This window comes from Eumetopias jubatus, unplaced genomic scaffold, assembly GCF_037043125.1.
Source record: "Eumetopias jubatus isolate StellerSeaLion01/CBP00866 unplaced genomic scaffold, mEumJub1_p1.0 scaffold_13, whole genome shotgun sequence".
NCBI lineage: Eukaryota > Metazoa > Chordata > Mammalia > Carnivora > Otariidae > Eumetopias > Eumetopias jubatus.
The window spans coordinates 14997295-15022309 of NW_028274819.1; the positions used below are offsets into that span (position 1 = coordinate 14997295).

Below are 25015 nucleotides of genomic sequence, written 5' to 3' on the forward strand. Positions count from 1 at the left end.
TGATTGACTTATTTCGCTCAGCATAATACCCTCCAGTTCCATCCACGTCATTGCAAATGGCAAGATTTCATTCCTTTTGATGACTGCATAATATTCCATTGTATATATATACCACATCTTCTTTATCCATTCATCTGTCGATGGACATCTTGGCTCTTCCCACAGTTTGACTATTGTGGACATTGCTGAAAATGCATTATTATAAAAAGTCAGATTCCTAATTCTCTCCATAAAGTATTCATTCAATTATTTACCATGCCCAGCACTAACATAACTGCTAAGAATCCAGCAATGAACTTACATCCTAGTGGAAGAACGGGTAATGAAACAAAATTTTAAAAGTGAAATGTATAGCATGTTAGCTGGTCAAAAGTGCTACCATAGAGAAAACAGTAAGTCTAACAGAGAGATGAGGAGTGGCTGGGGGTAGGGATTGTTAAAGGGTGGTCTCATAAGGCTCCATTTATAAACTGATATCAAAACCTAAAAATATTGCACAAAAACAGAATCTATAGACTATTTTAATTTATGAAAATCAATGCAGAAATGCTATAAAAATCCCATACAATAAAATCCTGCAAGGTAGATAATCACATTTATAAATTTAAGGAAAACATAGGGTAAACATCTCAATAACTGCTGGAAAAACAACACCATTCTTGACTTTTTGAAATATTACCAAATTACAAACTGAGGGAAATTTCACCTACCCCAACCATTATATTTGATATTATACTGGGTGTAACACCACTGCAACTCAACAATAGAAAGGAATGAAAGGAGTTAGAATTTGGAAAGCAAGAAATGTGGAAGACAGTGCAGATGGTGTACTATATACCTAACAAAACAAAAAGTGAAAAAGAAAGCAATTCCTAAAATTTGAAGACAAACCAAAAATTGAATATAACTTACATAAAATTGGTGACATAACAACATGACAGATGGATAATTTAAGTGAATTTAAAACATAATTGCCCTCATTGTAAATCTCTACTGGAATATACTCTAAAGGCATAAAGAACCACAAAGAAATATTAAGCTGCATTGACTAGGAGTCATATTTTATTGGTGATAGTATTATTATTACTTTAAAATTATATAGGTATACTGTAGGATAAAACAAATAAGGAATACTGAAATAGATTCATGAACTAAGATTTGGCATACTAGAAATTAAATAAGTTAAATAAAAACTGTGAACTAAAAATATCAATATAAAAAAATCAATATGAAAAGTCACATTTTATATTTATTTCTAACCCTATCCACTGAAAAGGTCTAGAACCAAGAAAATCTAGTGCCAATATGGAAATCGATGTTCAGGTTATGAAACCATTCATAACTAAAGGAAATCAGTGCTCTTGAGAAAAAATGCTTAATTCCAGGCACAGTGCAGAGGATGTAAAACGTGAGGCTTGGACATTTTGTAGTGTCAGAAAGCAAGGAAATTCTTAAACACTAAAATTGCCTTGTCAAAAGGACACAGGAAGGGTTCTCACTAGACTAAGGTGAGTCATTGTACAGCAAAAAGAACAAATGAGTACAGTGAATTAAAATATATCCAATAGATGAGATACTAAACCCACTGGTTACTGCTCGAAACTACCTGGGCACCAAATAATTACTCTGAAATCTGCTAAATAAAGTGAAAGAATTAAGAATCCATCTTGTCGGGGCACCTGGGTGGCTCAATTAAGTGTCTGCCTTGGGCTCAGGGCCCGTAATACACAGCGTCCTGGGATCGAGCCCACATCAGGCTCCCTGCTCACTGGGAGCCTGCTTTCCCTACCTTCTCACTCTCCTGCTTGTGCTCTCTCTCTCTCTCTCTCTCACTTGCTCACTCTCTCAAATAAATAAAATCTTTATTTAAAAAAAGGAATGCTTTTTGTTTTTCCTGTATGCACTTTCTTTCAGAGGCAGTGATAAAATATGGGCAAAATCCCTTTTTAAAGAAGAATGCTGGCCAATAAGAGGAGAAATATTAGAATTAAAATAATCACCATTTGAAAACTCCTCAGGACATAACGGATGTAAGCAATATAACTAGTGGTTACTGATACTGCGTTAAGGTTAATGGAGAACTTTATCATGGAGAAATAAGCCTGACACAGTCTGAACCTACAATTCAAACTTAGCATCAATTTGTACCTCTACTGTGATGTAATAGGAAGTACTCATTAACCTATAAAAAACTCTTGCTACCAAAAGCTAAACCTGAATCCATTCAAGCCTTTAGTTCTAGCTCCACTCATCAGAAAGACCAAGAAGTGAGGAACAATTTAAACATTTAGACTGAACCAATTTCAAATTTTGAATATCCTAGAAGACGAGAGATCTGGTATCTCTAACAAAGCAATAGTGGTGTTTTTTGTTTGTTTGTTTTACTTTTTTTAATGTTATTTTATTAAGTTATGTTAATCACCATACATTACATCATTAATTTTTGATGTAGTGTTCCATGATTTATTATTTGTGTATAGCACCCAGTGCTCCATTCAGTATGTGCCCTCTTTAATACCCATCACCAGGCTAACACCCCCACCCTCCTCCCATCTAGAACCCTCAGTTTGTTTCTCAGAGTACATAGTCTCTCATGGTTCATCTCCCCCTCCGATTCCCCCCTTCATTTTTCCCTTCTTACTATCTTCTTTTTTTTTTTTGAACAAACAATATATTATTTGTTTCAGAGGTACAGGTCTGTGATTCAACAGTCTTACACAGTTCACAGCGCTCACATTAGCACATACTCTCCCTAATGTCTATCACCCAGCCACCCATCCCACCCCTCCTCACCACTCCAGCAACCCTCAGCTTGTTTCCTGAGATTAATTCCCTATATCAGTGAGATATGATACATGTCTTTCTCTCCTTGACTTATTTCACTTAGCATAATCTCTTCTAGTCCCATCCATTTTGATGTAAAAGTTTGGTATTCATCCTTTCTGATATCTGAGTAATAATCCATTATATATATGGACTACATCTTCTTTATCCATTCATCTGTTGATGGACATCTTGGCTCTTTCCATAGTTTGGCTATTGTGGACATTGCTGCTATAAACATCAGGGTGCACGTACCCCTTCGGATCCCTACACTTGTATCTTCGGGGTAAATACCCAGGAGTGCAATTGCTGGGTCATGGGGTAGCTCTATTTTCAACTTTTTGAGGAACCTCCATACTGTTTTCCAGACTATCTGCACCAGCTTGCATTCCCAACAGTGTAGGTGGGTTCCCCTTTCTGCACATCCCCACCAACATCTGTCGTTTCCTGACTTGTTAATTTTAGCCATTCTGACTGGTATGAGGTGGTATCTCAATGAGGTTTTGATTTGGATTTCGCTGATGCCGAGTGATGTTGAGCACTTTTTCATGTGTCTTTTGGCCATTTGGATGTCTTCTTTGGAAAAATGTCTGTTCATGTCTTCTGCCCATTTCTTGATTGGATCATTTGTCCTTTGGGTGTTGAGTTTGACAAGTTCTTTATAGATTTTGGATACTAGCCCTTTATCTGATATGTCATTTGCAAATATCTTCTCACATTCTGTCAGTTGTCTTTTGGTTTTGTTGACTATTTCCTTTGCTGTGTAGAAGCTTTTTATCTTGATGAAGTCCCAATAGTTCATTTATGCCCTTGCTTCCTCTGCCTTTGGCAATGTTTCCAGGAAGAAGTTGCTGCAGCTGAGGTCGAAGAGGTTGCTCCCTGTGTTCTCCTTTAGGATTTTGATGGACTCTTGTCTTATATTTAGGTCTTTCAACCATTTCGAGTTTATTTTTGTGTGTGGTGTAAGGGAATGGTACAGTTTCATTCTTCTGTATGTGGTTGTCCAATTTTCCCAACACCATTTGTTGAAAAGACTGTCTTTTTGCCATTGGACATTCTTTCCTGCTTTGTCGAAGATTGGTTGACCATAGAGTTGAGGGTCCATTTCTGGGCTCTCTATTCTGTTCCACGATCTACGTGTCTCTTTTTGTGCCAATACCATACTGTCTTGATGATTATGGCTTTGTAATAGAGCTTGAAGCCCAGAATTGTGAGGCTACCAGCTTTGCTTTTCTTTTTCAACATTCCTCTGGCTATTTGGGGTCTTTTCTGGTTCCATACAAATTTGAGGATTATTTGTTCCATTTTTTTTAAAAAAGTGGATGGTATTTTTATAGGGATTGTGTTAAATGTGTAGATTGCTCTAGGTAGCATTGATATCTTCACAATATTTGTTCTTCCAATCCATGAGCATCCAATGTTTTTCCATTTCTTTGTGTCTTCCTCAATTTCTTTCATGAGTATTTTATAGTTTTTTGAGTACAGATTCTTTGCCTCTTTGGTTAGATTTATCCTAGATATCTTACGGTTTTGGGTGCAATTGTAAATGAGATCGACTCCTTAATCTCTCTTTTTTCCATTTTGTTGTTGGAGTATAGGAATGCCACTGATTTCTGTGCATTAATTTTATATCCTGCCTTTTTTCTGAATTCCTGTATGAGTTCTACCAGTTTTGGGGTAGAGTCTTTTGGGTTTTCCACATAAAGTATCATATCATCTGCAAACAGTGAGAGTTTGACTTCTTCTTTGTGCAGTGGTGATACTGGACATCCCTGCTGCGTTCCTGATGTTAGGGGGAAAGCTCTCAGTTTTTCCCCATTGAGAATGATATTTGTTGTATGTTTTTTAGATGGCTTTTATGATATTTAGGTATGTACCCTCTATCCCTATACTCTGAAGAGTTTTGGTCAAGAAAGGATGCTGTACTTTGTCAAATGCTTTTTCTGCATCTATTGAGAGGATCATATGATTCTTGTTCTTTCTTTTGTTAATGTATTGTACCACGTTGACTGATTTGCGGATGTTGAACCAACCTTGCAGCCCAGGGATAAATCCCACTTGGTCGTGGTGAATAATCTTTTTAATGTACTTTTGATCCTACTGGCTAGTATTTTGGTGAGAATTGTGCATCCATGTTCATCAGGGATATTGGTCTGTAATTTTCCTTTTTGATGGGGTCTTTGTCTGATTTGGGGATCAAGGTAATACTGGCCTCATATAATGAGTTTGGAACTTTTCCTTCCATTTATATTTTTTTGGAACAGTTTCAGAAGAATAGGTATTAATTCTTCTTGAAATGTTTGGTAGAATTCCCCGGACAAGCCATCTGGCCCTGGGCTCTTGTTTGTTGGGAGATTTTTGATGACTGCTTCAATTTCCTTAGTGGTTAAAGATCTGTTCAGGTTTCCTATTTCTTCCTGGTTCAGTTTTGGTAGTTGATACATCTCTAGGAATGCATCCATTTCTTCCAGATTATCTAATTTGTTGACATACAGTTGCTCATCATATGTTCTTATAATTGTATTTCTTTGGTGTTGGTTGTGATCTCTCCTCTTTCATTCATGATTTTATTTATTTGGGTCATTTCTCTTTTCTTTTTGATAAGTCTGGCCAGGAGGTTATCAGTCTTGTTAATTCTTTCAAAGAACCAGCTCCTAGTTTTGTTGATCTGTTCTACTGTTCTTTTGGTTTCTATTTCATTGGTTTCTGCTCTGATCTTTATTATTTCTCTTCTCCTGCTGGGCTTAGGCTTTATTTGCTATTCTTTCTCCAGCTCCTTTATATATATAACTCCTTTATATAACCCTATACCTTTAGGTATAGGGTTAGGTTGTGTATTTGAGACCTTTCTTGTTTCTTGAGAAAGGCTTGTCTTGCTATATACTTTCCTCTTAGGACTGCTTTTGCTGTACCCCAAAGATTTTGAACAGTTGTGTTTTCATTTTCATTTGTTTCCATGAATTTTTTTAATTCTTCTTTAATTTCCTGGTTGACCCATTCATTCTTTAGCAGGATGCTCTTTAACCTCCATGTATTTGAGTTCTTTCTGACTTTCCTCTCGTTATTGAGGTCTAGTTTCATAGCATTGTGGTCCAAAAATAAGCAGGGAATGATCCCAATCTTTTGGTACCAGTTGAGACCTCATTTGTGACCTAGGATGTGGTCTATCATAGAGAATGTTCCATGGGCACTAGAGAAGAATGTGTATTCTGTTGCTTTGGGATAGAATGTTCTGAATATATCTGTGAAGTCCATTTGGTCCAGTGTGCCATTTAGTCTTTATTTCCTTGTTGATCTTTTGCTTAGATGATCTGTCCATTTCAGTCAGGGGGGTGTTAAATTCCCCCACTATTATTGTATTGTTGTCAATGTGTTTCTTTGCTTTTGTTATTAACTGCCTTATATAATTGGCTGCTTCCATCTTACAAGCATAGATATTTACAATTTTAGATCTTCCTGTTGGATAGATTAAGTATGATATAGTGTCCTTCTCATCTCTTATTACAGTCTTTGGTTTAAAATCTAATTTCTCTGATATAAGGATCGCCACCCCAGCTTTCTTTTGGTGTCCATTAGCATGGTAAATGGTTTTCCACCCCCTCACTTTCAATCTGGAGGTGTCTTTGTCTCTAAAATGAGTCTCTTGCAGACAGCATAATCTGATAGCCTGTGTCTTTTGATTGGGGCATTTAGCCCACTTACATTCAGGGTAACTATTGAAAGATATGAATTTAGTGCCATTGTATTGCCTGTAAGGTGACTGTTACTGTATATTGTCTGTGTTCCTCTCTGGTCTATGTTATATTTAGGCTCTCCCTTTGTTTAGACGACCCCTTTCATTATTTCTTGTAGGGTGATTTTGTGTTTGCGAATTCCTTTAGTTTTTGTTTGTCCTGGAAGCTTTTTATCTTTCTTTCTATTTTCAATGACAGCCTAGCTGGATAATGTATTCTTGGCTACATATTTTTCTCGTTTAGTGCTCTGAATATATCATTCCAGTCCTTTCTGGCCTGCCAGGTCTCTGTGGATAGGTCTGTTGCCAATCTAATGTTTCTACTATTGTACAAAGCAATAGTTTTTAAATGGCATTAAATTAACCATTTGGAGATAAAAAAGAAATTAAGTCATTCAAATAGATTAAAATGAGAGAGATGAATATTACAAAATAAAATGATCTAAAAAACTACCAAACAAATGTATTGTCTGGAGTTTTAAATATGGTAATACAAACTACAAACTGTAAAAAGACCACTTTGAGAAAATGAGATTAATAATTCTATTAAATATAAATGGTTCATTCAACAAATAAAAGATAAAGACTATTCATATTGGGTAAGAAAGCCAGACACCACCATATGCTTCCTGTCTACAAAAAGAAAAAATGATTTTAAATATAAAGACATATCTATGCCAAGTGAAAGGATGGACAACAATATACCATGCAAACGCTGATCAAAACTAAACTGGTTTAAATATACCGATAAAGCAGACTAAAGAAAACTAAATATTAGCAGGAATAAAGGGCACCAAAACATAATGACAAAGGAGTCAATTTACCAAGAACCCAGAGAATCAGGAAGGTAATAGATGGCAATGAAAAAGCACTATTAACCAACTTGTCTTTCATGACAAAACAACATAATAAACATTCTCTCCTAATACATATGTAATACACACCATTCAGAAGATAAACCATATCAGGACCAAAAAATAACAAAAGCAAAATAAAAAACAAACAAACAAAAAAAACAAGAATTCTTAAGAATTGTCATCATGCATGCCATATCCCTTAGCAAAAAAAGAAATTAAATTCAAATCAGTACCAAAAAAAAATTCTATAATATCTCCTGAATATTTGGAAATTAAATGACCAAAAGAATACATAGCTTTTATCAAATGATCACAGAACCTTCCCTAAAATAAACTATGTTCTGGATCATTAAAAATACTTTATAATAATTAAATATATAAATACATAAACAAATAAATAAGCAATCAAACTTTAACAAATGCAAAAGTATTCAAGTCTTACAGACTTAGATATTAATGAAATTGAACTAAAAGCAAAAACAGAAAACTATCAGGAAAAAAATCAAATATTTAGAAATTAAGCAGATAATTAACTCAACGGTCAAAAAAGAAGTCACAAGTGAAATTCAAAATATATTTTAAATTAATTAAAACATGAAAGAAAAACATTTCAAATTTTGTGGGATGCAGCTGAAACCATCCTTCCACATAAATTGCCATTACACAGTGAGTACATGTAAATTAGCATTAAATGCATACAATAGAAAAGAAGAAACATTTCAAATCAATATCTAAGTACATATCTAAAAAATCTGGGGAGAGGGGAAGCACAAATTAAATTCAAGTAAATAGTTAAAATGAAAGTAAAACATAAATCAATAGAAATTAAAACACAAAAAGGATAAAGAAAAACAGAGGTGATGAAGAGCTGATTCTTTGAAAAAAATCAAGAAAGCTGATAAACTCCTAGCCAGACTGATCTAGAAAAGTAGAACACACAAAATTACAAATATCAGAAATGGAAAAGAGGACATAATACAAGCCTACAGACTTTAAATGAATAATAAAGAAATACAGATGCTTATAAATGTGACAACTTAAGACTTAAAGATATTCTGCACACTATAAAATATCAAAAACAAATAACAAGCTGTAAAAAATAGTAATTACACATAAATGGTAAAAGGGATAATTTCCTTGGTGTAATATTAAATCATAATAATCACTATGGAAAAGAACAGTAATCCACTAAAACGGGTAAAAGTCATTAATAGGAAATTCACCAAAAAAAAATAGAAATCATTTTAAGGGTGAATAGATGCTCATATTCAACAATATTTATTGAGTTTCAATTAAAGTAAGCAAATGAAACACAATTTCCTTTAACTATTTGATTTTTAAATCCGGTAAATATTTGTCAAGCACTGAATGTTGAAAATGTGCACAAACAGGTATTTTCTAGACTGAGAAGCAGTGTCATTTGATACAAACTCATAGACAGTATTTGGGCAATAACTACAAACATCAACATTTAAATACATGTATGATTTGATCCAACAATTCCACTTCTAAAAACTCATACTTACAAAGTTTCAAAAGGACTTTATTGTAGTTATTGGTTACAAACAAGTAAAATTGGGGAAAACATGACACAGACTGGAAACATGAATTTTACTGTATCTTCATAAAGAAGATTTAAGCACTTTGAGGAAGCTGAGAATGAGTTACATCTATATAGACTAATATGGAAAGATCTTCAGGAGGCTGAATAGTAAATGCAAAAGTTATACACAGATACATAAACAGAACACATATATTCTATTAGCAAAGATTACTAACTGAACAATCTTAGAAACAATAACAATCTTTTTTTGGAAGAAACAATAACAATCTTAATACAATAACTACATATGGAAGAATAACAGAGATTCTGGTGAGGGATGGGTAAAGGTTTATTTTACAATATTTCTCACTTTGTATGGATTCCATTTTTAATATTTATTACAATCTATTATACTTTCATTTTTATTTAAAAATGTAAAATACACTAAGAATTTCATATGTAATGCAAACAAAATAGAATAAAGATAGTCTACATAGCATTCAGTATGTTAATTAACTACTGCAATAAATAAAAACAAAGATGAAACACAGGAATCTAAAGGGCTAATATCCAAAATATATAAAGAACTTAAAAACTCAACACCCAAAAAACAAATAATCCAGTTTTAAAATAGGCAGACTACATGAATGAACATTTCTCCAAAAAGACATATAGATGGCCAGCATGAAAAGATGTTCATCATCACTTACTCAGGGAAATGCAAGTCAAAACTACAATGAGATATCACCTCACACCTCTCAGAATGGCTAAAATCAACAACACAAGAAACAGATGTTGGTGAGGATGTAGAGAAATAGGAAGACTCATGTACTGTTGCTGGGAATGCAAACTGTTGCAGCCATCTGGGAAACAGTATAGAGGTCCCTCAAAAACTTAAAAATAGAACTAGCCAACAATCTAATAGCACTACTAGGTATTTACCCAAAGAATACAAAAACACTAATTTAAAAGGATACATGCATCCCAACATTTGTGGCAGCTTTCTTTACAATAACCTGATTATGGAAGCTCCCAAGTGTCCATCAATTAAAGAAGTGATTATATATATATATATATATATATATATATATATATATATATTTAATATATTATATATAAATACATAAAATGGAATATTACTTCAACCTAAAATGTAGGGAAATCCTGTCATTTGCAAAAACATGGATGGAGCTAGTGAGTATAGGGCCAAGCAAAATAAGTCAGTCAGAGAAAAACAAATACTATATTATTTCACTCACATGGAATTTAAGAAACAAAATAAAAGAGCAAAGGTGAAAAAAAAAGATAGACATCAAGAAACAGACTTTTAATCATAGAGAACAAACTAATGGTTACCAGAGAAGGGGAGTGGGTTAAATAGATGATGGAGATTAAGAAGTGCACTTGTTGTTATGAGCACTAGGTGATTAACAGAATTGTTGAATCACAATATTGCACACATGAAAAAAAATAGGAACCCAAATAAATATAAAAATAAGAATGAGACTATAAGTAATAAAAGTTAATATAGCAATTAATTAAAATTAGAGTAACTATAAAAATTCATCAATAACCAGTACATATGGAGATTAAGAGTATACTTATGATGACCACTAAGTATATAACTGTTAACTCATGCTATTGAGCATATGACACTAATATGAGTGTATATTAATTTTATCTGAATGAAAAAATTAAAAATAAATAACAGTGCATGTAACTATAAAACTTCCATCGATTACTTCATTACAAATTATTTTTTAAATATTTTATTTATTCATTTGAGACACAGAGATACAGAGAGAGAAAGCATGAGCAAGGAGGGAGGCAGAGGGAGAAGCAGGCTCCTTGCTGAGCCAGGAGCCCGATGTGGGCTTGATCCCATGATCCTGGGATCATGACCTAAGCCAAATGCAGGCGCTTAACCATCTGAGCCACTCAGGTGCCCCTTCATTACGAATTATTGACTCAGACTGTAAATGCATTTACACTAAAATGGACTTTACCATTTGAAGATATTGGCTCTAATGATAAATTAGGATCTTGATGATGCACTTATTTACTACTTGATATGACATTTCTCCTCCAGAGCTTCTTCATGGCATTTATCATCTCAGAATTTCTCAGAGTATAGATCAATGGGTTCAACATGGGGGTTATGACTGTATAAAACACAGTCAATATTTTGTCAATGGGAAAGGTGTTAGCAGGTCTTGCATAATGAAAGTACATGGAACAAAGAAGAAGACGACCACAGTGATGTGGGAACCACAGGTCTGGAGGGCTTTCTGCCTCCCTTCTGGACTTAGATTCTTTAGAGAGTGCAAGATGACACAATAAGAGGTGAATAAGAACACAAACATGATACTGCAGAACATCCCTTTATTGGCCACCACCAACAGGCCAACAACATATGTGTCAGTACAGACCAATTTCAATAAGGAGTACATGTCACAGAAAAAATGATCAATGATATTGGGGCCACAGAATGGGAGCCCATAAATAGTATTAACTTGAATTACTGAATGCAGAAAGCCTACAGCCCAGGACATTACTAGCAGCACAACACATACCCACTGCCTCATGATCACCAGATAAAGCAAGGGCTTACAGATGGCCACATAGTGGTCATAGGTCATCACCCAGCAGAAGAAAGACCTCTGTTCCACCAAAAAGGTGCTTTGTAAATAGCAGGGTCATACAAGATTGGAAGGATATGGTATTTTCCCCAAACAAGAAGTCTGAAATCAATCTGGGGAAAATAGAAGAGGAATAAATGACATCCATACATGATAAGTTACCAAGAAAAAGGTACATAGGTGAGCCCAGGGTCTTACTGACAGTTACAGTCACCACAATGAGCAAATTGCCCACCACAGTGAAAATATAAAATGGTAAGAACATAACAAAAAGGATATTCTGTTCCTTTGGATCCTGGGTGAGGCCCAAGAGGACAAAGTTACGTTGTTTCTTGGTTCCATCTAGTCTGCATAGGAGCTGACTTCACATATTAGAAGCAGGTTTCCTACAAAACAAGGGGCAAAACTTTTAAATGCATTATAAAATTAATCTTTAATTGACTCATTCAATTAAAGAATGTGACAGGAGTACCTGTTTGTGTCACAGACGTTGTGATTCCCAAGTTGAATAAGCTACACTCAGTGATAGCATACATAATAATCACCAATGTAAACTAATGTGTCTTTATAAAAACAGTTGCACAATGTGAAGGTCAGGGATAGGAATATGTCAAACAAACAGCAATCAGAGAAGGCTTCCCAGAGAAAGCAATGCTTTCACTGAGTTTTAAAGAAAAAGTAGAAGGACAAGAAAAGAGGGCAAGGGAATTCCATGAAAAGGTACACAATTTATAAAGTCACAAAAGTGGGTGTTTGGGTGGCTCAGTCGGTTAAGCATCTGCCTTAGGCTTGGGTGAGATCCCAAGGTCCTGGGATCGAGTCCCACATTGGGGTCCCTGCTCAGCGGGAAGTCTGCTTCTCCCTCTGCCCCTTCCCCCACTCGTGCTCTCTCTCTCTCACAAAAATAAATAAAATATTACAAAAATAAATAAATAAAATATTTAAAAATAAATAAACAAAAATAAATAAAGTCACAAAAGTGAAATACTTGAGACTGATTACAGGTAATTGACATTTTAAAACCTACTGAATCAAAGTAGGAATGGACGGTCACTGTCCTGGATTGTCTATTCCCTCACCGAGACCTCTTTCTTAGGATCTCTGGCCAGATATGCCCCCCTTTCCTGACCAATAAATGTGGAACCATTCCAATGTTGAGTTTCTCCCTTAATATTTAAACTTAATATATGCAACATTTCCAACTCTGAACATCTCCAATTGTATATTTATTCAGAACTTATAAAACTACATTTTAAATTTTCAGCAACAAATGTAGGTGTTTTCCATCTCACTAAATGGTGCTACCTCCCAAGTCATTACTCAGACAAGAAATATCATCATGCCTTTCTTGCTCTCGTATCACATAGTGATACCTTTAACAAATCTTATTAACCCCCTTTTAAAATAGATCACAAACTTGATCATTTTCCTCACACCACCACTTCTCCAGCCCACTACACTAGATTCTTGCCACATCTCTCCCCTTTCATTCTGGCTGCCATCAACTTGTTCTCATGAGGCAGCTCAAATCATCTGTTTATAAATATGATTCTGATCTATCACTCCACTGTTCACAATGCCTACAGCGGATTCCAATCACATATTCACAACTCAATGAGTCACATTTCATATTTACAGTAAGAACTGTCATCCCCATTTCATAGTTGAACAAACTGAGGCTAGAACATCTAATTCATTTTCCCAAGGTCACCCATTTTTAAGTGATTAAACTGGAAGGGGAATCTAAGTTTGCTTTATTTCAAAGTAATTTAATTTTCACACAATAAAAAAATTCACACACTTTAGAAGCCTGGTTCCCAATATTTACTGTTAGTCTTACCTTGTGATGGTATGTCCAAAAGCTGAAAAAAGACTTTTTATTCATTCCTGGGACTGGAATTTTTCTTTCATCCAGTATGACAAGAGAAAGCAAAAGCTGCATTATTACCTGATGGTATATTTTCTTTCATTTGGCTATCAGTCCATTTTCCTCATGGGGTTCCTTGATTTTTTTTAGGAGATTGCTTTTATTTGCACTGTAAATTATGTAAAAGGAATTCCATGGTCCACACAGAAAATAAAACTTTACTACCTTAGGATAATTTCTCTAAAAGACAAGCAACATAATTTTACATAAGAAGATAGCAACCAGCCATTTCGAAGGAGATTTTTCTTGGGTAACTTTTTTCCTACTAACTTCAAAATAGAAAAATAACATTACACTTGGTTAGTCTTCTCTTTCTATCATGCTGGTACGACCACACCAGTTGAGTTCAAATTTTGAGGAGAGACATTCTTGTGCTTTTTTTTTGGGGGGGGGGGGTGTTATGCTTTCAGCCTAGCAAAGACCTCCTAAATATTTATCAGCTCTTAAAAGGATAGTATCTTCTTCCCAATAGGGCAGAGATCACAAGACATTTCATCCCTTCTGACCACCATATGTTATTAAGTCAGAATTGGAAAGTGTCCAAGACTGATTCTTGCTTAATTAAATTCACTGGGATTGTCCAAAAAAATTTTTTAATATCTATAGGTACTAGCACTGCTAGACAAAAACACATTTTAAGGTCTAAAGGATGTAACATGAAGGGAAAAAATAACTTTGGAACAATTATGAGACTATTGCCAGTCAAGAATAAAATACCACTGAAAGCCTTTTATTCCAGTGAAGATTAATTTATCATGTATTTCCCCACTTGCCATAGCAAGTTTTCCTTTCATTTCATTTAACATTCATTTTATTGTCAGCCTTGAAGTGTGAACTGATATATTAAGTATTTATTTACCTAAGTATTCAATTATTAATTATTCTTTTATATTAGAGGACCTATTTAATGCCAGGAACCATGGTATGAGCAAGGACACAACAATTAAGAAAACAGCGGAAGATCAATGGAACAGAATTGAGAGCCCAGAAATGGACCCTCAACTCTATGATCAACTAATCTTTGACAAAGCAGGAAAAAATGTCCAATGGAAAAAAGACAGTCTCTTCAACAAATGGTGTTGGGAAAATTGGACAGCCACATGCAGAAGAATGAAACTGGACCATTTCCTTACACCACACACAAAAATAGACTCCAAATGGTTGAAAGACCTAAACGTGAGACAGGAGTCCATCCAAATCCTAAAGGAGAACACAGGCAGCAACCTCTTCGACCTCAGCCGCAGCAACTTCTTCCTAGAAACATCGCCAAAGGCAAGGGAAGCGAGGGCAAAAATGAACTATTGGGATTTCATCAAGATAAAAAGCTTTTGCACAGCAAAAGAAACAGTCCACAAAACCAAAAGACAACCGACAGAATGGGAGAAAATATTTGCAAATGACATATCAGATAAAGGGCTAGTATCCAAAATCTATAAAGAACTTATCAAACTCAACATCCAAAGAACAAATAATCCAATCAAGAAATGGGCAGAAGACATGAACAGATATTTTTCCAAAGAAAACATCCAAATGGCCAAAAGACACATGAAAAAGTGCTCAACATCACTCGGCATCAGGGAAATCCAAATCAAAACCTCCATGAGATACCACCTCACACCAGTCAGAATGGCTCAAATTAACGTCAGGAAACGACAAATGTTGGCAAGGATGCGAAGAAAGGGGAACCGTCCTACACTGTTGGTGGGAATGCAAGCTGGTGCAACCCCTCTGGAAAACAGTATGGAGGTTCCTCAAAACGTTGAAAATAGAGCTACCATACAATCCAGCAATTGCACTACTGGGTATTTACCCTAAAGATACAAATGTAGGGATCCGAAGGGGTACATGCACCTGAATGTTTATAGCATCAGTGTCCACAATAGCCAAACTGTGGAAAGAGCCAAGATGTCCATCGACAGATGAATGGATAAAGAAGATGTGGTATATATACACAATGGAATATTATGCAGCCATCAAAAGGAATGAGATCTTGCCATTTGCAACGACGTGGATGGAACTGGAGGGTGTTATGCTGAGTGAAATAAGTCAATCAGAGAAAGACATGTATCATATGACCTCACTGATATGAGGAATTCTTAATCTCAGGAAACAAACTGAGAGTTGCTGGAGTGGTGGGGGGTGGGAGGGATGGGGTGGCTGGGTGATAGACACTGGGGAGGGTATGTGCTATGGTGATCGCTGTGAATTGTGCAAGACTGTTGAATCACAGATCTGTACTTCTGAAACAAATAATGCAATATATGTTAAGAAAAAAAGAAGAAGAAGATAACAGGAGGGGAAGAATGAAGGGGAGTACGTCGGAGGGGGAGAAGAACCATGAGAGACGATGGACTCTGAAAAACAAACTGAGGGTTCTAGAGGGGAGGGGGTTGGGGGGGTGGGTTAGCCTGGTGATGGGTATTAAAGAGGGCACATTCTGCATGGAGCCCTGGGTGTTATGCACAATGAGTCATGGAACACTACATCAAAAACAATGATGTAATGTACAGTGATTAATATAACAATAAAAAAATTAAAAAAGAAAACAAGGGAGAAAATCACCTGAAAGTTCCTTCCCATATGGACCTTATTTCTCATAGAGTCACACAGTAAATATAAGGACAATTATATAAAGTAAATATAGTTTCTTCAGATGACTGTGTAAGAACTAGCCTAATTAGTAGAAATTAACTTGGCCAAGCATATTATTTGTTCCAATTTTTTTTTAATCTCAAATTAGTTATTTGAATGTATCTCTTCGAAGGAGATTTTTCTTGGGTAACTTTTTTCCTACTAACTTCAAAATAGAAAAATAACATTACACTTGGTTAGTCTTCTCATTCTATCATGCTGGTATGACCACACCAGTTGAGTTCAAATTTTGAGGAGAGACATTCTTGTGCTTTTGGGGGGGGGGGGGTGTCAGCACAATTAGGCAACCAAAAAGTCCTTTACTTATATCCTTAGGATAGCAATTGTGTCCCTGGACATTAATCTGTCTTTGCCTAAAAAGACAAATTCTGGAATTTAACTACTGGGAAAACCAATGACTGAGCAATCTTTCAGGTATTAGGAGAACTCTTTACCTGTTCATCACTCAAAATATATCCCTAAGTCCACTTCCTCCCTAATAGAAGCCATGTTTCTACCTTTCCCCAGCTTTATCTCAGGGATTTGGACACTTCCACATGTTTGTACAAGCAATGAAGGATGTCACACAGGAAAATATACCAAGGAAACATCTAGGGGATGAAGAGAAACTCCAGCCTGGAAGATATTTGAATTCTCAGAAATCTCTTGGGCCATTATATCAGGAAAATAATCTTTCCATTTATATGTGCGGACACAGCCTATGGCTTTCTACATCACTACTGTTTTCAATGAAAGAGAATGCAAGGCCATTACAGATTAGCTTATGAGAATATTTGGAACAAATTCAAATAAAGTAACCTCCGCTGGACAGTGTTTTCCCCTAGAAAAATGACTAGAGAAAAAAAAGACTAGGTTCTTGCCAAGAAAGAGTGGCAGACAGCCAAATATGTGAAAACTTCTAATTTGAACAGAAAAAAAAATGTTAAATAACAAATTGTGAGTTTCGTATAAGAAAGCATTTGGGTAAGGCAAGTCATATTTAAGCCAAGGTAAAAGGAGAACCAGTCTCGGGTTCACTTATGCAATCATGTCCTCAGCCAAGGAAGTCCTATCTCTAGCTGTTAGCATCTCTGCACAAGAGGCCCTGAGGTTCAGAGACAGAAGACCTTAGGATGAGGGAAGTTACTGGGTTGAAGTTGCAATTCATAAAAAGATAGGTAGTCACAGTTCTGTCGTTCTGTGTTGGAGTGAATGTTGTTGATCAAGGCCTGAATCTATGTCAACTGACACCATAATGATTTTCTGTTCATTAATTCAATCCCTCAATTTTCAGTCTAGTATCAATTGGGTGACTGTTTCTATGAGAAACAAATTATCTTCCAACCAGAACCTGTTTCTACATCAAGTCTCTGAAGGCTTCCACTCTTATTCATTTTCCCATGGCTTATGATGGGCTCCATTGAGCATGTTCATCTCCACGTGTTTGGTTGTCTATTGTATCTTCTAGGTCATAAGGATCATAGATAAAGAGTCAAATACCTGTATGAACTAGCTGAAGATCTTTCTTATGTGCTAAGCCACACAAAAGTTACTTGTTTTCAACTTACATAAATGTATGCATAGCTTTATGCTTGTGTTAAAAATAAAGCTCTAAAAGAGCTAAGCTTTTATCTTAAGTCAGACAAAGAGGATTAAATTAATGTCAAAGTAAAAAAAAAAGATGCAATGAAAAGATCAGAAATAGATACAATATAAAGCATTAAAGTAAACTAAAACAGCCAAAATTTAGTACTATTATGCTACAACTGATAACTTTCTAGCAGTATACATTCCCACCAACAGTGTAAGAGGGTTCCCCCTTTTTCCCCATCCTCACCGATATTTGTTGTTTCCTCTGTCGTTAATTTTAGCAATTTTAGTGTGAGGTGATATCTCATTGTAGTTTTGATTTGTATTTCCCTGAGGATGACCGATGTTGAGCATCTTTTCACGTGTCTGTTAGCCATCTGGATGTCTTCTTTGGAAAAAATGTCTATTCATGTCTTCTACCCATTTCTTCACTGGATTATTTTTTGGGTGTTGAGTTTGATAAGTTTTTTATAGTTTTTGGATACTAACCTTTTATTATCAGATATGCCATTTGCAAATATCTTCCATTCAGTAGGCTGCCTTTTGTTTTCTTGCTTGTTTCCTTCACTGTGCAGAAGCTTTTTATCTTTTTTTATTTAAATTCAATTAGTCAACATATAGTACATCATTAGTTTCAGATGTAATGTTCAATGATTCATTAGTTGTATATAACACCCAGTTCTCATCACATCACATGCCCTCCTTAATGCCCATCACCCAGCTACCCCATCACCACACCCACCTCCCTTTCCCCAAACCTCAGTTTCTTTCCCAGGGTCAAGAGTTTCTCATGGTTTTTCTCCCTCTCTGATGTCTTACCATTCAGTTTTCCCTCCCTTCCCCTATGATCTTCTGCACTATTCCTTATATTCCACATATGAAAGAAACCATATGATAATTGTCTTTTTCTGATTGACTTATTTCACTTAGCACAATACCCTCCAGTTCCATCCATGTCAATGTAAGTGGTAGGTATTCATCCTTTCTGGAGGCTGAGTAATATTTCATTGTGTTTATGAACCACATCTTCTTTATCCATTCATCTGTCAATGGAAATCTTGGGTCCATCCACAGTTTAGCTTTGTGGACATTGCTGCTAAGAACATTGGGGGACATGTGCCCCTCTTTTCACTACGTCTGTATCTTGGGGTAAATACCCAATAGTGCACTAGCTGGGTCACAGGGTAGCTCTATTTTCAACTTCTTGAGGAACCTCTATACTGTTTTCCAGAGTGGCTGTACCAGCTTGCATTCCCACCAACAGTGTAAGAGGGTGCCCCTTTATCCACATTCTTTCCAGCATTTGTCCCCTGCCTTGTTAATTTTAGCCATTCTGACTGATGTAAGGTGATAACTCATTGTGGTTTTGATTCGCATTTCCCTTATGATTAGTGATGTTGAGCACCTTTCCATGTTCCTCTTGGCCATACGTATGTCTTCTTCAAATGCCTATTCAGGCCCATTGCTCATTTTTTAATCAATTTTTCTTTTGATTTGCTTTTGCTATTTAGTTGTATAAATTCCTCACACATTTTGGATATTAAACTCTTATGAGGTATATGACTTGCGAATATTTTCTCTAATCCCATAAATTGCCTTTTCATTTGGTGCAGAAGCAGTCTGGATTTAGAACTTGAGATCCTGAACTTCAAGCTCATGACAGGATGGGATGAGATCTTAACTGGCCCAATCCCTTCTGTGTCCTCCCTCTGGGAGCCCTGAACTGCCATTTTACAAGTCTGACATACTCACTGGAGAGACAGGCTACATGGAGAAGGAGAAGGAGCCAGAAGATCCCAGTCTTCTAGCCATCCCTGCCAAGGCACAGCTCACATGAGTAAAGTCATCTTAAACACTCCCTAACAACCCCTAATCAGCTGAATACCAGAGAGGAATCTCAGTCCATGCCACATGGGATGGAAGAATTGTTCAGTCAAGTCCTCAACAAGTTTATATGCAGTCAGATAAAGATTTGTGTATGGCAATATATAGCCATGTGTGTAGACAGATACAGGCTTGTGTGTGATGATATAAAATACTTATATACATTCATATGGGTAGTCAGATACTCACCCTGTGTTGTCAGATACAGATCTCTGTGTGTCCACATATAGACACACATATGAAGTTGGATACAGACCTACAGATCATTGAATATGTACCTAAAAGTGGTTATACAGAGCTACATGAGGTCAGATACAGATCTCTGTGGTCGGATACCTACTTGTGTATTGTCAAATGTAGGCCTATGAACAGTTGCATACAATCATACACCCATGCCTTTGAGGACTGTGCTGTAATTCATGCCAGCAAAAAACACAGAGCCCTTTCTGATCAGCTCATTGAAAATGTGAACAAACTGAGGGTTATGGAAGGGGAGAGGGGTGGGGGGATGCGGTAACTGGGTGATGGGCATTAAGGAAGGCATGTGATGTGATGAGCACTGAGTGTTATATGTAACTGATAAATACATCTGAAACTAATGATGTACTATATGTTGACTAATTGAATTTAAATTAAAAAAAAGAAAATGTAAATCAAATGTAAATAAGACAAGCTGCCTTTTAATTAAGAAAACCAAAAGGCAAGATTTATGTACTCTATGGAAATGATTACAAAATTTTATTGAGACATTGATCAAGCCTTCACAATATATGTCTCATTCTGGGTGGGAAAACATGCCATTTTCCTCAAAATCAATGTGGAGGGTCATGAAATTCTAAATATAGTTTTATGGAAAGGTTTCAAACTTCACAAAATAATCCCAAAGTTTATCAGGAAAAATAAGTATTTAGAAATTGCAAGAGACTTGAAAAGGCTGAGTAATTAAGGGAGATTATTCCCACAAGGTATAATACACGTTAAAATCCTTAACTACTGATGTAGAATGTTAGTGGTAGGGAAATACACCAAAGGAAAAGGAGGAGCAGGGGGAGGAGGAGGTGAAAGGAGCAACAGAGGAGGGGAAATGGGCCCCAAATCAAACGTACTAATTGTATAAAATTTGACATATTAAATAGAAAATTTTAAATTATTACTAAAATTAATAATGACCTTGGCAGATTATTTTTCCTATTAGAGGAAAACAGGCTTAGGTTTGTCCTCATCAGAAACAAAAATAAATCCTAGACCATTTAAAAAGAAAACTTTTTCAGAGTTATTTTTATTTTTATAAAAAGATGTTAAATTTATATTCACCAAATGAAAGTAAATGAAATTTTCCAAGAGTGATGTGATGGAAGAAATCAAAAGTAAAAGGATATGAGAACATCATTATAGAAAAACACCTATAATTACAACATGAATAAAATAAATATTTTGAGCAAATATAAAAGAAGACTATTGTAGCAAATATACATATTTAATGTAGAAAGAGTTCACCAAAATTCATCAGTAAAAACTCTCCAATAGAGGGGCGCCTGGGTGGCTCAGTTGGTGAAGCATCTGCCTTTGGCTCAGGTCATGATCTCAGGGTCCTGGGATTGAGCCCTGCATCAGGCTCCCTGCTCGGTGGGGAGTCTGCTTCTCCCTCTCCCTCGGCCCTCTGCCTCTGCCCCTCCCTCTGCTCCTGCTCTTTCTCTCAAATAAATAAAATCTTAAAAAAAAAAAAACAACCTCTCCAATAGATCAAGAATTCAAGAATGCAAGTACCTGACAGAGTTCGTGGAGTGGATTCTATGTCAGACATTGTGCAAATACAGAGTACAAAGACAAGTAACTTTCCCTGGCTTAAGGGAACGTACAGAATAATTAACATAGAGAATTAACCAAGATTTTTATCTAATCACTTGAAATAACTACACAAATTTGGAAATTAAGTAAACGTCTAAGTCCATTTGGGCTGATTGGCTTCAACAAAAGTCAATTTCTCACAGTTCTGGAGTCTGGGTAGTCCAAGATCAAGACACTTGTAGATTCTACGTCTAATGAGAGCCTGCTTCTTAGTTCATAGATAACCGTTTTTTGCTGTGTCTTCACATGGCAGAAAAGGCAAGTGAAGTCTGTGGTGTCTCTTTTTAAAAAGACACTAGTCCCATTCATGAGAGCTCTACCTTCATCACTTAATCACCTCCTAAACACCCCACCTCCTATTATATAGGATTTAATGAATTTTGGGAGGAACACAAATATTCAGTCTATAGCAACATCCAAAAGTAGATGACTTAATTATTTAACTTCTGTTTACTATTATTTAATGAATAGTGTCGTGTTTGGGATGACTTTGAGATGACATAAGAAAATTCCATGTAATAATTGGGATAAAAATTGGGATGTAAAGTTTCTCATACACTGTGACTTATCAGTGAAAAGGCTCCATTCCCCATAGCCAGGGCACCTCATGAATCCAGACTAAATAAGGGAGGCAGAACCATGAGTTTCTTTGACTACAGGCTTCCTACACTATTAGAGGCAGATATTATTTTCTTTCAAACCTCAGTCAGAGAGGAGGCTTATGAAAAAGGTCTCCATATTATGGTCTCTTTATTGCCTAATAATCTATATTCCATTAACAGCAGAGGTAAGAATGGCATGCCATAATGTCAACATCTTTCTTAACAATGATATAACCCAAAATATCTGGTGTCTGCTTCTGTATTGCATACTGGAAGCTCATGAATTATGCATTATAGTAATTCCATATTTGAAAGGAAGGGCCTAGGTCCCTAAAGAAGGCTATGAAATACTGTAAGCAAAAGTAGAGATGGGGATACTGAAAAATGGCTGAGATACTATCAGATATTCTAAACTATCAGGGAGGACGAATGGATAATCTCAATGAAAATATAACACCAAAAAAAGCTGCTGCATGTGAGGAGATAATAGGATTCCCCACTCAGAAAAATAAGTAAACCTTACTTATTAAATCTACGTCTTTAGTTCAGATTTGTTTTCTTCACTTAACTTCTTTATGATTAATATTATAACATGGAAGCAGCATTCCTTTTCAATCTTTTGTGCTTAGCACTGTGAATAAAATTATATATTTAAATATCTTGCAGATACACAAATAAGATATATACTTCAAGTATCAAATGAGTTGACTTTGTATGGGAGGAGTGAACCAAGGGTTTATGTCCCATTTCTTAACTTCTCTCTCTGAAATATGTAATGAGCACTATTAATTCTGAAAAAGAACAATTTTGTAAAAGAAAAGCATGTGAAAATTGTTCCACTAATGAAATAAAGGTCCAGTATTGACTATAGCATAACTCATCATATAAAAAATAAATCTATAGTTTCAACAAAGACATTTTATGCCCAAAAGCTACACATCTATTGTCCTAAAAATTTACAAAAATCTTAGAAATCTTTTGTGATCATTAGAAGTATTTACATCTTAAATGCTTTCTTCATACGCAAGTTTATTAAATCTGAGGAGAAATTCATTACAAATACATAATCCTTTCCTGGATGGAGCAACTCTTCATTGAAAAAAGGTGACACATTTCTCTTCGGCCTCATTTTCTTCTTCTTGTCCACAGCTTTTTCATGGCATTTTTCATCTCTCCGTTTCTCAGAGTATAGATTAGAGGGTTTAACATAGGGGTGATAACTGTATAAAATACAGTCAAGGATTTATCAATGGGTAAGGTAGAAGGAGGTCTCACATACATAAAAATGCAGGGGACAAAGAAGAGGACCACCACTGTAATATGAGAGCCACAGGTGGATAAGGCTTTGCGCCTCCCTTCCTGACTATGGGTCTTCAAGGAGTGCAGAATAACCCCATAGGAAATGAGTAAGACTGTAAAGATGACCACACAGATTGCCCCATCATTGGCAACCACAGTGAGGCCAATAACATAGGTGTCAGTGCAGGCAAGTTTTAATAATGGGTACATGTCACAGATGAAGTGGTCGATGACATTGGGACCACAGAAGGGAAGGTTGTAAACAAAGAGAAGTTGAACTACAGCATGCAAAAAACCTCCAAACCAGGCCAACAGCAGCAACAGAACACATACCCGTTGATTCATGATCGTCAAATAATGCAAGGGTTTGCAGATGGCCACATAGCGGTCATAGGCCATGACCACCAGAAGTAAAATCTCAGCACCACCAAATAAGTGCCCTATAAAGAGCTGGGACATGCAAGCTTGGAAGGAAATGGTTTTCTCCTCATAGAGTAAGTCTATAATCATATTTGGAGTAACCGTAGTAGAATAAACAGCATCCAAAAATGATAAGTAACCAAGAAAGAAATACATAGGGGCATCCAGGGTTGGGCTGACCACCACAGTCACCACAATGAGTAAGTTGCCCACCATTGTCACAATGTAGATGATCAAGAACACAACAAATAATATTTTCTGACCTTGGAGGCTCTGGGTGAGCCCCAAGAGGACAAACTCAGTCACATTGTTTCTGTGTTCCATATGTCCTTTTGCATGTCCTTATTTCACGGTTCAAGACAAAATTAGCTATAAATATAATGATTACTGGTGTCTTCCTGAAATCTAAAATAATCTGTTTATTCATTTACCTAATAGGCATTATAGTTTCTTATGTTCAAATTCTTTTAGAAATTACAAGAATACAGGCTGATTAAAACATGCTCCCTAACCTCAGCAACCTTGCAGACTAATGGAGAGATAAGTCATTAGAGGCATGTGTGAAAAGGAAACATTATTAAGTAAATGGGTTGCTACAACCAATTTTCCATATGGAAGCTAGTAAAATTATACATATGGCGAATTCCTCATACAAAAATTTTTAAATGGATTACAGTTAATGGAAACCTAAAACAAGATTTATATTTACTTCCCAGTTAATAAAAGAGATGACTTTCTAACTTCTAGAATAGAATCCTCTTAACTAATAAGTGAAATCCCAAATTGATATATTTCACAATTTCAAAACATCTTAAGGATTTAAAAAAGATATCATAACATCAATAGATAAAAGTAAATGGGGGAAAAGATTTGCATTTCACAAGACATACACAGAGTTAATATCAAAATAGACACAGAGCTCTAAGCAATTAAATAAAAGATAAATGAACCGATGGCAATGTGAGTAAATCATATAAATAAGCAATTAAAAAGTGGCCAAAATACATATGCTATGATACTGAAACTCACCTGTGAACAGAAACACAGGAACCAAATTAACAGATTGCTTAGGAAAGTGTGACCTTGGATTCTTCAAAATCATTCATTCAAGTCTGTGGATGCTACACCATCCTCTAAACTTTCACCGATCAGCAAACAATGCTCAGAGAACATATCAATTGAAACCATCTGTAGAGTTAGAAGTATCTAGCCCATTAAA

General features: G+C 35.8%; 1 protein-coding gene and 1 pseudogene across 2 annotated transcripts; both read right to left on the reverse strand.

Moving 5' to 3' along the window:
* Positions 1-11011: 11011 nt before the first annotated feature.
* LOC114203332 (olfactory receptor 4A47-like) lies at positions 11012-11937 on the reverse strand (annotated as a pseudogene).
* Positions 11938-23202: 11265 nt separating this feature from the next.
* LOC114215298 (olfactory receptor 4A15-like) lies at positions 23203-24672 on the reverse strand. 2 transcript variants are annotated; one of them, XM_088018180.1, is made up of 2 exons: positions 24655-24672; positions 23203-24111 (listed from the first exon to the last, which is right to left on the reverse strand). In XM_088018180.1, exons 1-2 carry the CDS (start codon positions 24670-24672, stop codon positions 23203-23205), a joined length of 927 nt encoding a protein of 308 aa, XP_087874306.1. The 2 variants fall into 2 exon arrangements, with proteins under 2 accessions (XP_087874306.1, XP_027967024.1); XM_028111223.2 differs by lacking the exon at positions 24655-24672 and having other exon boundaries at positions 23203-24120.
* Between the last annotated feature and the right edge of the window lie 343 nt (positions 24673-25015).